We start from the raw sequence: 12,693 nt of genomic DNA, 5'->3' as shown, positions 1-12,693 counted from the left end.
TATAGAAAATCCCTATAATCTCTTAATGATGAGGCAAGAAAACAATCATTAGCTATTGATCCTTTCCTAAGGCACCTGAGTAAAGATGAAATCAGACTTCTAAACCATTAGCCTGGAGTAGGAGCTGATGTTAAAATCAGGACTAGCTCATGAATGGTCATGAAGACAGTAAATCAAATTAGAAGACAAGTGCCCATATTTCACTGTGGAAAGCCTGAGCAAGTCATGCCCATCCTTTGAACAAAAAATGTGATTGGCAGGAGCTCAGAGTACCATGGGGACAAAGGACAATGCTCTACCTCTTCTGGGTTACGTCCTTAAAAGAAGAGAAAATCTTGACCCGTGGTTATTGAGTCATCATAAGCAAATTGTCCAGAGAAGCAAATTGTCTAGCTAAGTCAAGGTGGTTTCTGGGAGTTTTGGGGGTACAGCCTGCTAATTTAGACATGTAGAGAATGCTAAGTTTTGGGACCCAGTTCTCCATCCTCTGACCATGTTGGCACACAAGTAACCTTTGGCGTTTGTTCTCCCACTCCCACTGAAATCCATTAGCAAATCCTCCGTGATCTTCTACGTTGACTTAGATGATTCCTAGAAGCACAAAGAAGGGCCATTATGTTTCACAGACAAGACTTGAACCCAGGAAAGGAAGTCTTTCTAACAGATACTATGTGATTTTTAAATAAAGTATAGGAAACATAATTTAACCCTTTCTTGTTGATCTGGGGTCCTCATTATAAACCTCAGTCATTGTCCTTGGCTGGTCATGTAATAGACTCCTGTGCTCAGAGGTTATTGTGTCTAATGGGTTGATGGCCTCTACACCAAATGACCCCAGATGGCAACAGTAGAAAAATGTAAGTTTTGCTTTCCTTGCAGCAAGCCCCATGAGGTAGGCAACTCAAGGAATATCCCTCCATTTTTACAGATGGGCAAACTGGGGTTAATTGAGGGGAAGCAACCTGCATGCTGTCAAATGGGTGAAAAGTGAGGGCTGGAACTTGAAGCTTGGACTTCTAACTCCATACTGTGTGCTCTGGAGCCTTTATAGCTGAGTTCATTTTTTTCTCCCACTTTCCTCCTCTCTATCAGACTCATTTCTTATTGCCTGTTGCTATCAGGGAGATTCCTTCCTAACTCATTGTCTCTGAATTGCTGTGCACTGGAAAGTCTGGTGGATTGGATCTAAAAGTAAATAGGCTTTGAGTGGAGGCCTGAAGGACTGACTATACTTTGAGTCAGTAGCAACAAATACGCCATAATCTGAGAAGACACCATAGTGAGGACAACTTCATGAGATAGTTTGACTATTATTATCCCTATTTTATGGATGAAGAAATTCAGGCATGTAGAGGTAGTATGACTTGGCCACATTCATACTCCTTGAACTGCTGATCTCATGGGCATTTTATTTTGAGGAAAGTAAAGTTTAAAGTGTCCTATAATATGGCATTCTGGGGCCAGTGAACCTAGGAGCAATAGTCCTATAGACCAAAAAAACCTCTAAGCATAGAATATCTTCCATGAATGGCACAGGAACACAATTTATGTTCATAATGATGACATTGGGTCAACACAAAATGATTAGATTACGTTCTAGAACTTCATGTTGGAACTAGGGCTTGAGGCTAAATCTTCCTGACTCCACACTCAAAAAGCTACTCAAAAGTTAGGGGCCATTTTACAATCAGTGGTATAAAATGTACCTTCTTGGAAAACAAAGTTAAAGTTGCTGAAATGACAACCTTTAGGCCATAGGCCTTATACCATCAAGCACCCTGCTCCAGAGCCTTTGATAGATCGATGGGGTTGGGGTTCCATTTTAAATCTCAGATGTATCTCAGAGAGCTGTAGTTACCAGAGAAATGGTCCCTGGTTAGGTGGGTACGGCTAGCAATTTTGCAGCTGAGAAATCTTAATGGAATAGTTCCATTTTGTTTGTTTTCTTTCTTGGCTTTTTTTTCCCTCCACCTTCTAGTTTTTCCAGGGGTCTCCTCTTCTTTCTTTCATAGTTGATGTATGGGGACAGCTAGGTGGCACAGTGGATAAAGCTCTGGCCTTGGAGTCAGGAGGACCTAAGTTCAAATCCGGCCTCAGACACTTGATACTTTCTAGCTGTGTGACCCTAGGCAAGTCACTTAACCCTGATTGCCTCACCAAAAAACAAAACAAAAAACCAAAACATAGTTGATGTGTGCCCTAAATGCCATTAGGGTTTATTGGGCCAATTCTTTTCATGCCACTGAGGCACCCTCCATGAGTTCATGTATAGGTGTTTTATTTCATCCCTCGCTCTGCCCCTTGGTGCCCCTGATGTCACCACAAACCATCAGTAAGGACCTTGGGATGGTTCACTATGTTCATTGTTGGTATCTTTTTCTCCCAGGAGTATGAGTTCACTGTGCTCCCCAATGCCTACATGATCCATATGCCCCATGCACCCAGCTTCGACATCACCAAGTTCCGCTCCAACAAGCAATACCGCATCTGTCTCAAGACCCTAAAAGAGGAATTCCAGCAGGACATGTCCCGTCGCTATGGCTTTGCTGCCCTTAAATATCTCACGGCTGAGAATAACAGCTAGCATAATGGGTCCCATCATTGGGAGATCAGAGACAATGGAAGGTGAGAACCACTTACTATCCTGGGCCCGGTCTTAAAAACTCAAAACTGAGAATTTATTTTTGGTTTTGGTTTTGGTTTTGGTTTTTTTTTTATTTTTCCTTCTCTTTTTCCCCTGGTCCAATCCAGCCATTTTTGCTGCAGAGATCTGGGACCGTGCCCACTCCTTCTCCATCTCTCACTTGAGTGCTCTGAAGACACAGGCATGTAACCCAACTGGACATCCACCAAGACCATGGGGCCAGAGGGAGGTGGCCAGAGAGAAGGGGCTTATTTTCTTTCCAACAAAGCAACAACAGGTCTTCAGAAAGTTCATGTAGCCGCTGGATAATCATGGCACTGTTTTCAGCTGGGGGGGGGAAGTGGAAGTCTTGGGTTGGCCATCCTATGAATTTCAAACATTAAAAAAGCCACTTTGCTTCTGTAAAAGTGAACTTTCTCCTTTGCTCTATCAACCGAAATGAACACCCAAGGGCAAAGTCGGCCAAACGGTTGGGTTGACCATTTGTCATCGTGAATGAAGAAGGAAGAAGCTCCACTCTTTCTCCCTTGGGATAAGAACAGTAGGGGGAATACCACTGGCTCCAGCCTTTAGGGAGTTTTGGTTGGTTCTTTATCCTCAAAGTCAATCCTTTTTGTCTGGGGGTTCAAGATGAGAGGTGGGAGTGGGGAGCAATTGCTCCAAGGCTCAGAACGGAAGTCAGTGGCCTCAGTAATTTTCAATCACTTCTCATGATCCAACAATGAAGATTGACGTCTGGAGCTGGTATTGAAAAGTGGACCGAAAGTATAAAACAGGAAACAAACACCTATGATATACGTCCATTGCCTTCCAAGAATGACACGAGTGGAATGAGGACAAAATGAGGGCTGACTGTTTTCTATTGCCAGGACAGTGGGTCCTAGGAAAAGACACTGAGGTTGGGGACGTTGTGTGTCATTCTTAAGTGAGCTGGATAGGATGGACTTACCCCTTGACCTTGGACAGACATTGCCAAAGCTGCCAACTCTCAGAATAACTAGATTCCAAAAGAGCTTCATTTTGAGGAATAAAGTCTCCTTTGGGGGGGAGGTGGATTTCAGGGAAAGATAAAGATTTTGTATCGGGGCATGGCCATGCCCACTTCACCGTGGACAGGGAGAGAATTGACCACCTGGGCCTCTCCAGGAACCTGCTGGCGGATGCCCCGAGAGGAGTCGCCGCCGCCCAGAATGATGAGACACTGGACTTTTTACCATTTTCTTTCTTCCTCACTATTACTGTTGTGTTTACATTGGCAGGAACGAGATTTAATGCACTACCCCCTCTGCTGGGCTGTTTGTATCAAGTTGCAGTGTGGCCGGAGAAAGCAGACTTTAATAAAGGAGAGAACAGACTGTTCCTTTTGCTGCTCTCCTGCCTCCTCCTCTATTATGAAGCCTCAGAATCCTTCTGTGGCAGAGATCCTTGAATCAATAAGTAACACATTGACCCGCCCTCCTGTTTTCTTTCCTGCTTATTGGAAGGTGTTCAACCTTCCCCCTCCCTGCCTCAGGTTAGGTTTTTGTTTCACCTTTTGGCCCACAAGGGACATTTTTATTTTCACCCAACGTTCAAAAGTAGGTAAGCCAGACCGTGAGAATCTTTGGTTGAGAGCTGACAAGGACCTTTGAAGCCATCTACCTAATCCAATGGTTCCCAATGCTTTTTGTTCCACTACCATCATCACCAAGAATAAATGGATTTTGACCCTCTGAATAATTGAATATACTATTCATAATATTCTTTACAAAATATTTCTTGCTTAAGACCCCATTGAAGAATTTTTAGTGCAAATCCCTTGGACCAGGGGTAGGGAACCTGCTACCTCAAGGCCACATGTGACCATCTAAGTCCTTGGGTGTGGCCTTTTGACTGAGTCTAAGTTTTACAGAACCAATCCTTTTATGAAGGGGATTTGTTCTGTGAAGTTTGGATTCAGTCAAAGGGCTGCACTTGAGGACCTAGAGGGCCACACGTGGCCTTGAGGCCACCCTTGCTGAGTCTTGGACCATCATCATGAACCCCCAAAATGGAAACCACTGATTCTAGGTCAACTCCTTCCCTTTATGTTTGAGGAAACAGAAGTCCAGAGAAATACCATGATTTATCCAGGGTCACACCAGTAGTAAATGATAAAGGCAGACTTTGAACACATCATTGGAATCCAAAGCCAGTAGTCTTTCTGGCACACTCTGCTACCTCTAACTATAGACAGACATTTGAGACAAAGCAAATGAGAAATCCGAGGCTGTTACCACGCCCCTCCAAGGCACACAGTTGTATTATTTTCCGGAGGCCAGCAAAATACAACCTAGAATGGCCTTTTCCATTTCCCAGCTTTCTACAAAGCTTGTAGAAAACCCTGAAGAAGCAGGTCCAATGTGTAATCATTGTTTCACTACATTACCTAGATCTAGATCTGTATACTCTATCCACATATATGCAAACATATGTATGTATGCACATGTGTATCTATGTATGTATGTATACATATATACCTGAATTACATATACATATTATATATACATATATATTTTATACATAATTGTATACAGAGCTATTTTTAGATTAAACACTACTGGGTGTTGTAGCAAAGTGACATTCAGTGCTCACGATCCCAGTGCTAGAGTTGGTGGAAGGGGAGACATACCTCTATACTGCATCATTTTATCCTTAAATACTTCAACGGTTCCATGACTTCCTTGAGGTAGACATTCCTTCCACTGATACAGATCACAACCCATCCACACAGTCACATCCTATATAACTCTCATCCTTGCCCTTTTATACATCCTCTATAGAGGCATTCTGCTGGTTCAGCTGCCCATCTGTCATCATCCATATTCACTGCATAGCTGGTTCACTGCCTTCTCTGTCATACATTTCCTAGTTGGTGTCCTTTTTTGTGACTTGGAAGCATTTTTCAATGATTTCATCAGTGTATGGAACTCCCAGTATGAAAGGTCTGTTGGTTGATTCCTTTTCTTCAACTTAATTGCCTGGGTCACTGAGAGGTTAAAGGGCCCAGAGCCATGCAGCCACTGAGTATGATAGGTGCAGTTTGAGCCCAGGTCTTCCTCACTCTCTATCCACAATGCCATGAGGTCTCTTAGCCTTCAAAGTTCTTCATAATTCTTGTCTTTCTCCCATAGTAGTTGGATAATGCTCAATGACCCCCACCTTCTCTTGCATAGCCATGGCTGTATGATCCACGTATGCTGAGTCAATAAGCATTTATTGAGTTCCTACTATGTGCCAGGCACTGTGCTAAGGGCTAGGGATACAGAGTAAGGAAGACATTCCCTGTCCTCAAAGTGCTTACATTCTAATGAGGGAGAAAACATGCAAACAACTATGTAAAAGCTATATTTATATATATATATATATATATATATATATATATATATATATATATATATATGAAATTAAAGATAAGCTCAGAAGGAAGGCACTAAGATTAAGGAGCACTGGGAAAGGCTTCTTGCAGAAGGTTCTCATATGTGCTCTGAACTGGAAACCCTCCCACCGATGATTTTGAATAAAAATTCTGCAGGCCTAAATGCAGTTACTTGCAGTTCTCTGAAAAATTCTTCCTCATCCCATTTCTCTGGATTGGTAACCTGAGGAAGGAATTTCCCATGGCTATGGAGGCAGGGATGGTTTATTATGAAGGCTCAAAAGAAGAGATCTGCAGAATGAATGTCACAGTCTCTCTCCATTGTCTGGCCATGTTAGCGACATGTACCTTGAAGAGAGTCCTAAGGACTCACCATGGGCCGGCAGTCATTCAAATCAGGGCAAGTTACAATGAGCTTTGACTTCATTGAGTTTTCTCTCTAAATATGTTCGCTGGGACAGGTCACGTGGTTTAAAAAATCATTTACTGATTATTCTTGGTCTTCACTTCCAAAAGTGCATTACATTCACCTGCTTTCTCACTGGCCAGAGGCCACTACCTCCAACACAGAAACAAGCCAGAGCTCACTTGATTTTCAGTTGGTGTGAGCTAAAGGTTTTCTTCCTTTGACTATCATAAACACACCCACAACTCTAGGCTCCATATATTCTCCTAAGCCCTAGAGTCTGGGGGTGGGGAACTGGGGAACCTGTGGCCTCAAGGTCCTCAAGTGTGGCCCTTTGGCTGAATCCAAAATGAAAGGGCCGCACCTGAGGACCTAGAGGGTCACATGTGGCCTCGGGGTTGCAAGTTCCTCCCCCCTGCAGACAATCTCACTATACCCATGGATGAGTTAGCTTTCACAAAAATACATTGAAATATCAGAATAAACTAAACTCTACTAGTAACTTATTCTCAGATGAGATATAAAACCTTTTGCAATTTAAGGTCCTCTGTGTTATTCATTAAAGCTATTATTATTATCATTATTATTTACATTACATTTGGGACTTAGAAAGTACTGTTCTTATAACCACTCTATGAAACAAGTAGTATAAATAATGGTGATTTCCATTTTATAGATAAGGAAGCCTGGAGAGAGGAGATGACTTATGTTTACCCAGTTAGTAAGTGTCAGAGGTAGGATTTGAACCCACTATAAACTCCATGTCCTTGTGGAGTAGGTTGGAGTCTAGGAATCATGGTACCTCTAGGATGCTTCTTGGATTTCTGGGGGGAATGAGGTGATGAACCGTAAGCTCTCCTTGCAGGAGAGCTCAAGGTATTAGCACTTTAAACAATGACAGGGATTCTTAATCATCTTTGGTGTGGCGGGCCCCTTTGGTAGTCCAATAAAGCCTTTGGGCATCTTCTCAGAATCATATCTTTCAATGCATAAAATTAAATACAGAAGATTACAAAGGAAACCAATTATATTGAAAGAAAGGTGTATTTTTCCCATCCAGGTTCGTGGACCCCTTGAAGTCACATCAACTTCAGGTTAAGAAGCCCCGCATTAATAGGATGTTCGTAATTTTGCTGAACAGGGTTTCTGAAAACATAGTGCTTGCAGGTCAGTTCTTCATGCTGCGTCTTAAAAATATCCATCTACTTTCATTCTATGCCTTTGAATGACTGCCCTGTCCTTCATTAATGCTACAGGACTGGCTATCAGGGAAGGAGCAATGAATTTTGGCAGGAAAATATATGATGAAAAAACAAACACCTTTGCATTCTCCACGCAGATGAAGTTAACATCTTAGAAAAGGCCAAGTATCCAGCTCATATTTCCTGTGTACAAATAACACACACAAAAGGTGGCAGTATGCTCTGCACCAATTTTTCTTTTTAATAATAATCAGCATAGCTAACACATATCACTTTCAGGTTTGCAAAGAACATTACACAGGTTATCTCATTCATTACATTTTGTTCTTAAACAAGAGGTTATTTCCTTGCTTAGTGCTTCCTTTCCTTTCTTTGGAAAGGTCAGTGGAGTCAGAGAAGGGATAATGGGCAGCAGCCAGAAGAAGGCTTCCCAAACAGAAAACAAGATTCAGCAAGTATGACTCAAAACCCACCTTACTGACTACCTCCCTTTGCCATGGAGGGAACATGACCAGACAGGAGGATTTCACTGGGAGATTCCATGTACAGATTTCATCAGTCCTAAAGTTGTTGACAGAATTCCAATAGGAAGAGATGTCTATGGTCATCTAACCCAATCCAATCATAGGGCTTTGTGACATGGTGCCATTTTTAATAGGAGAGTAGAGTTGGAGCCCTGGAAAATTGTTCTGAGATACTTTCCAAGATTCCATTTCACGAATGGTCTAAATGGATAAAGCAGTGTGCTAAGAGCACAAGAAGGCAGCAGATGAGGCTGGTGGGCAAACTGTACTTCTGTGATGCTGGAAGAGGAAAGCTAGAATCTGAGTGGTGTCTGACTATAGGGTATATACCTTGTTTTGTTCTGGTTTTAATCATAAAAAAGTGCTTGACTAATCTCCATCATAATACTTTGAAGTAAAAGGTTTCTCTTGAATTTTAAGAAGGTAGAGTTAAATCACTTGGCATCTTTTCCTATAAAAAAATAAATTTAAAAAACCAACAAGTACCTGCTAAAAGGTCAGAAAAGGCCTTCTTTGTCAGGTAGAAGTATTGCTACTTGCCTCATCTCATTCCTCTGGATTGGTAAGTAGCCAAGAAGGGGGTCAGTTATATGCATAAGTTAAGAAGTTAAATTGATATATATACATAAACATATATACACATTTGCCATTTCAATTTAAAATACACATTTTGGCACATCAATAATAATGATAGCTCAGATTTACATACTGTTTTTATGGTATTTTACACATATTATCTGATCTTCATAGAAAGTCAGCAATCCCATACAATAGATATTAGAGATTTTTCTTATTAATATCTGTACTTTACAGATAAAGAAACTGAGGCTCAAACTAAATGATTTGTCCAGAGTCACACAGCTAGCCAGTGTCACAGACAGGATTCAGACTCAGGTTTTAAGCTTCCCCTTAATTGTATTTTTGAAAGGAAAACCCTTATATCAAATTATTACAGCAGGAAATTTTAAGGAAACAAACATTCACAATCAATTCTGATGCCTTTATTAAAAAGTATAGCCATATATACATATCTATGACTATAGCTATATATATATATATTTATTTATAAATTTATTTATAATATAAATAAATATATAAGTATATGTATAAACCACATATACACGTATATGTATATATGTATGTGTGTATATCCATGTATGTATGTATACCAGGAGTGGGGAACCCACAGCCTTGAGGCCACATTTAGCCCTCTAGGTCCTCAAATGTGGCCCTTTGACTGAATCCAAACTTCACAGAACAAATCCAAATTGTATATATTTATACATATACATATATATGTAATATATACACACACACACACACACACACACACATATATATATATATATATATATATATATATACACACATATATATATATGTTCCAATACCTGGTTCAATGTGTTGGTGGCTCAGTTTTTAATTCAGGCAAGATCTAATGACATTCCCTATGAAATCTACTTATACTGTTTGAATATCAGGTGGGGTGCTGCCATTTTTATGTCCTTTTTAAAAAAATCCATATTGGAACTATCAGAATCCTATAATAGATTGATAATACCAACTAATGGTCTTATCATATGGTAGCGCAAATAACACATGTGCACGTGTAAATGTTTTAGCAACATTCAAATGCTGTGGTTGTTTCCTGGAATACCTTGCAAATTTAACACATCCAGCAATCAACAAGTCTTTATTAAGCACCAGCTGTATGCCAGGCACTGTGCTAGGTACACATACAAAGAATGAAATAATTCATGCTCCCCTTGATCAAAGGAGATAAGTACATATATAAGTATGTGCAGACTAAACATAAACAGAATAAATGCAAATAAATACAAAATAGTTAATTATGAGGTAGTTGAGGGTGTATATATGTATGTATCTTATTCTCTGTCTCTTAAGTTCCACAAAAAGGAACTATCTTAAGAACTCAGGAATTCTGACCTCCAACATGATTCTGCATAATTTATGAACATAAGTTAAATTGCCCATTAATATTTCAGTATTGATTTTTTCTGAAGGTTATTTGGTGCACAAGGTAGAGTTAAGTCACTTGGCATCTTTTCCTATAAAAAAATAAATTTATAAAACCATCAGGCACCTGCTAAAAGGTCAGAAAAGGCCTTCTTTGTCAGGTAGAAGTATTGCTACTTGCCGCATCCCATTTCTCTGGATTGGTAAGCAGCCAAGAAGGGGGTCAGTTATATGCATAGAGCTCCAGCTCAGCAGAGCTAGACACCCATGGGAATAGAGGAGGGAAAAGAGACCTCTTTACGTGAGATGGGTTGGCAGCTAAGTTCAAGAAAGGTCCATTCAGCAATCCCTCAGGATTGGGCTGTACTTTCCCAGTGCATGGGGGTGGGGTGTCAGATCAACCAGGCAAGACATTTTTGAGATTCTAAAATACCAAGAAGACTTGCCATCAGATGGGTTGCTGCAGCCAGGCTGACCTTGTGCATTTGCCTTGAACAAAGAGCTTGGGGGTGTTTGGAACTCAGAACTGAGATTGTCATCTGTTTTCTTCATTTGCCCCATGAGGAACCCTTCATGCTGAATGTCTCAGAATGGAGAGAGTGTCTGTGACCCATTCCTGACACAGCAAGAAAAGAGAAAGCCTCCTACTCCCACCCAGGCTGGTGACCATTTCTGAAGGTCTGCTTTGAATGGTCCATTATCATGGAAGGGGTCCTCTTAGCAATCATGAAAGAGTTGAAAAACCTTGAATCTTGCTTCCTTTGGCTAGAAATAATAGTCACATGATTTATCTAGTGCTTTAAAATTTATAAAGGGCTTTCCTCAACATTACTCTGCAAGGTGGGTACTACGAGTATTATTATTACCTCTATTGTACAAATGAGAAAGTTGAGACTTAGAGAGTTCAAACCATTGCTCCTAAGGTCTATGCAGATCAAGAATTCTAAAGCCTGGATTCTAAGCCAGGTCTCTCGACCCTTCATTTCTTCCCTTTTCTACTACCCAATGCTACAAAAGTATGGTCTGAGTGTGGTCTGAGAACACTGGGTACAGAATGAGAGAATGGTGATTGTCTGTAAACAAGAGGAGGCATATTAGTGCCTTTGGGGGAAGTATCAAGAACATTTGAGATTATTCTAGACCACATTTTCTACCCTCAGTCAATCTTCACATCCCACTCATGAGTACTCATGGTAATTGATATACAAACTCTTGGACTGGAAATTGATCAATAAACTCAGAGGATCATATCAAGCAAATGTTAATTAAGAGATTTCAGAGGTCCTCTAGTTCAACCCTTTTCAAAGTATGAATTCTCCTCTACATAACAACCCCCCCCAAAAAAAAAGAAGCACTGGTCCTGTCTGTTGGAACTCTTTTATGCACATTCCAACTCCAGAATTTCATAATTCAAAGAATTGATGAAGTCACTGTGCTAGATGCCAAGATTGAATCTAGTAAGATGGAAAGAGATTGTGTCTAACCTTAAGGAACATTGAGTTTAATGGGCAGAAGTAAGGAAGATATGACATATATAAGGATAAGAATAATGAAAGGACAGGGCCAGGCAAAGTGTTTTAGGAATATTTGAGGCAAGGGAGGGACTTCTGGATTCTAGCATATAATTATCTTTTTTTATCACTGGATACCACCATACCCATGATGAATGAGCTGAAGCCCAACAGTTCTGGGATTCCCATCACCCTCTCTGTTAGGATGGTCCCCTAGTTTCCCTTACAGAGCTGCAAAGTAAAAGAAAAAATAATTTCAGCATCTAGTGATCCAAGAAATGGCCACAGTCAGGGTTTTGTTCTTTTGGAAGCTATCCCCACCTGCACTTAATTGTTAGGAACTTTATTAATGGTGAATGTATGAGACTCTTGGTGCCCTTCCAAGCTTCACTTTGGGGCTCCAAAGGAGATTAACTGTGGCATCAGCAGCCACTGCAGTGACTGAAGAGAGCTGCAGTCTTTAAAAGGGAAAAAAGATGGAGATTGGAAAAGAGGAGAGGACCCAGAAGGTCCTTTTCCACACTTCATTGTACTGCCTAGCAGAGTTTGTCTGCATCTAGTTGTGCTAATTCACATTGCTGGATAGCCTAAGCAGAAAAGCGAGCATAGAACTTTGTTGTTAGAAGGCAGTTTAGAAAAGAGAGCATCAATGTCAATAGAATGCAGAATGTCAGAGCTGGGAGTGAACTTAGACTATGGGAAGGTCAGAGCTGAGAAGAACCTTAGAAAAGAGAGTATCAGAGCTGGGAAGAGCCTTAGATCAAGGAATATCAGAGCTGGGAGAGTCCTTAGATCAAAGAATGTCAAAGGTGGGAGGGACCTCAGGACATAAAACATCAGTGTTGGGAGAGAAAACCGTGTCTGTAGACTGCTAGAGTTGGGAGGTACCTTAGAATATAGAATATAGAATGTCAGAACACAGAATGTGATATAAGTTGAAGTGTCAGACATGGAAAGGGCCTTAGGACAGAGAAAGTCAGACCCGGGAGGAAGCAGAATGTCAGAGTTAGGAGAGAATTTAGAATATAGAAT

At 40.8% G+C, this 12,693-nt stretch overlaps 1 protein-coding gene across 4 annotated transcripts in view; it reads left to right on the top strand.

Moving 5' to 3' along the window:
- LARGE1 (LARGE xylosyl- and glucuronyltransferase 1) overlaps positions 1–7,935 on the top strand; it is a 602,000-nt gene extending 594,065 nt beyond the window's left edge. For 2 of the 4 annotated variants that reach the window (XM_020982455.2, XM_020982454.2), the window contains one exon: positions 2,387–4,009. In XM_020982455.2, coding sequence (XP_020838114.1) covers positions 2,387–2,584 — 198 coding nt within the window. In that variant the 3' untranslated portion in view covers positions 2,585–4,009. Of the gene's footprint in view, positions 1–2,386; positions 4,010–7,507 lie in introns of those variants that run through there. The other 2 variants (XM_078147082.1, XM_078147080.1) reach the window with 2 other exon arrangements.
- The last annotated feature ends 4,758 nt before the right edge of the window (positions 7,936–12,693 follow it).

Source organism: Phascolarctos cinereus, unplaced genomic scaffold (genome assembly GCF_003287225.1).
Source record: "Phascolarctos cinereus isolate Bilbo 61053 unplaced genomic scaffold, phaCin_HiC Scaffold_1;HRSCAF=81, whole genome shotgun sequence".
NCBI classification, from domain to species: domain Eukaryota; kingdom Metazoa; phylum Chordata; class Mammalia; order Diprotodontia; family Phascolarctidae; genus Phascolarctos; species Phascolarctos cinereus.
The sequence above is the reverse complement of the archived record's forward strand: the minus strand, read 5'-3'. Positions and strand labels throughout refer to the sequence as shown.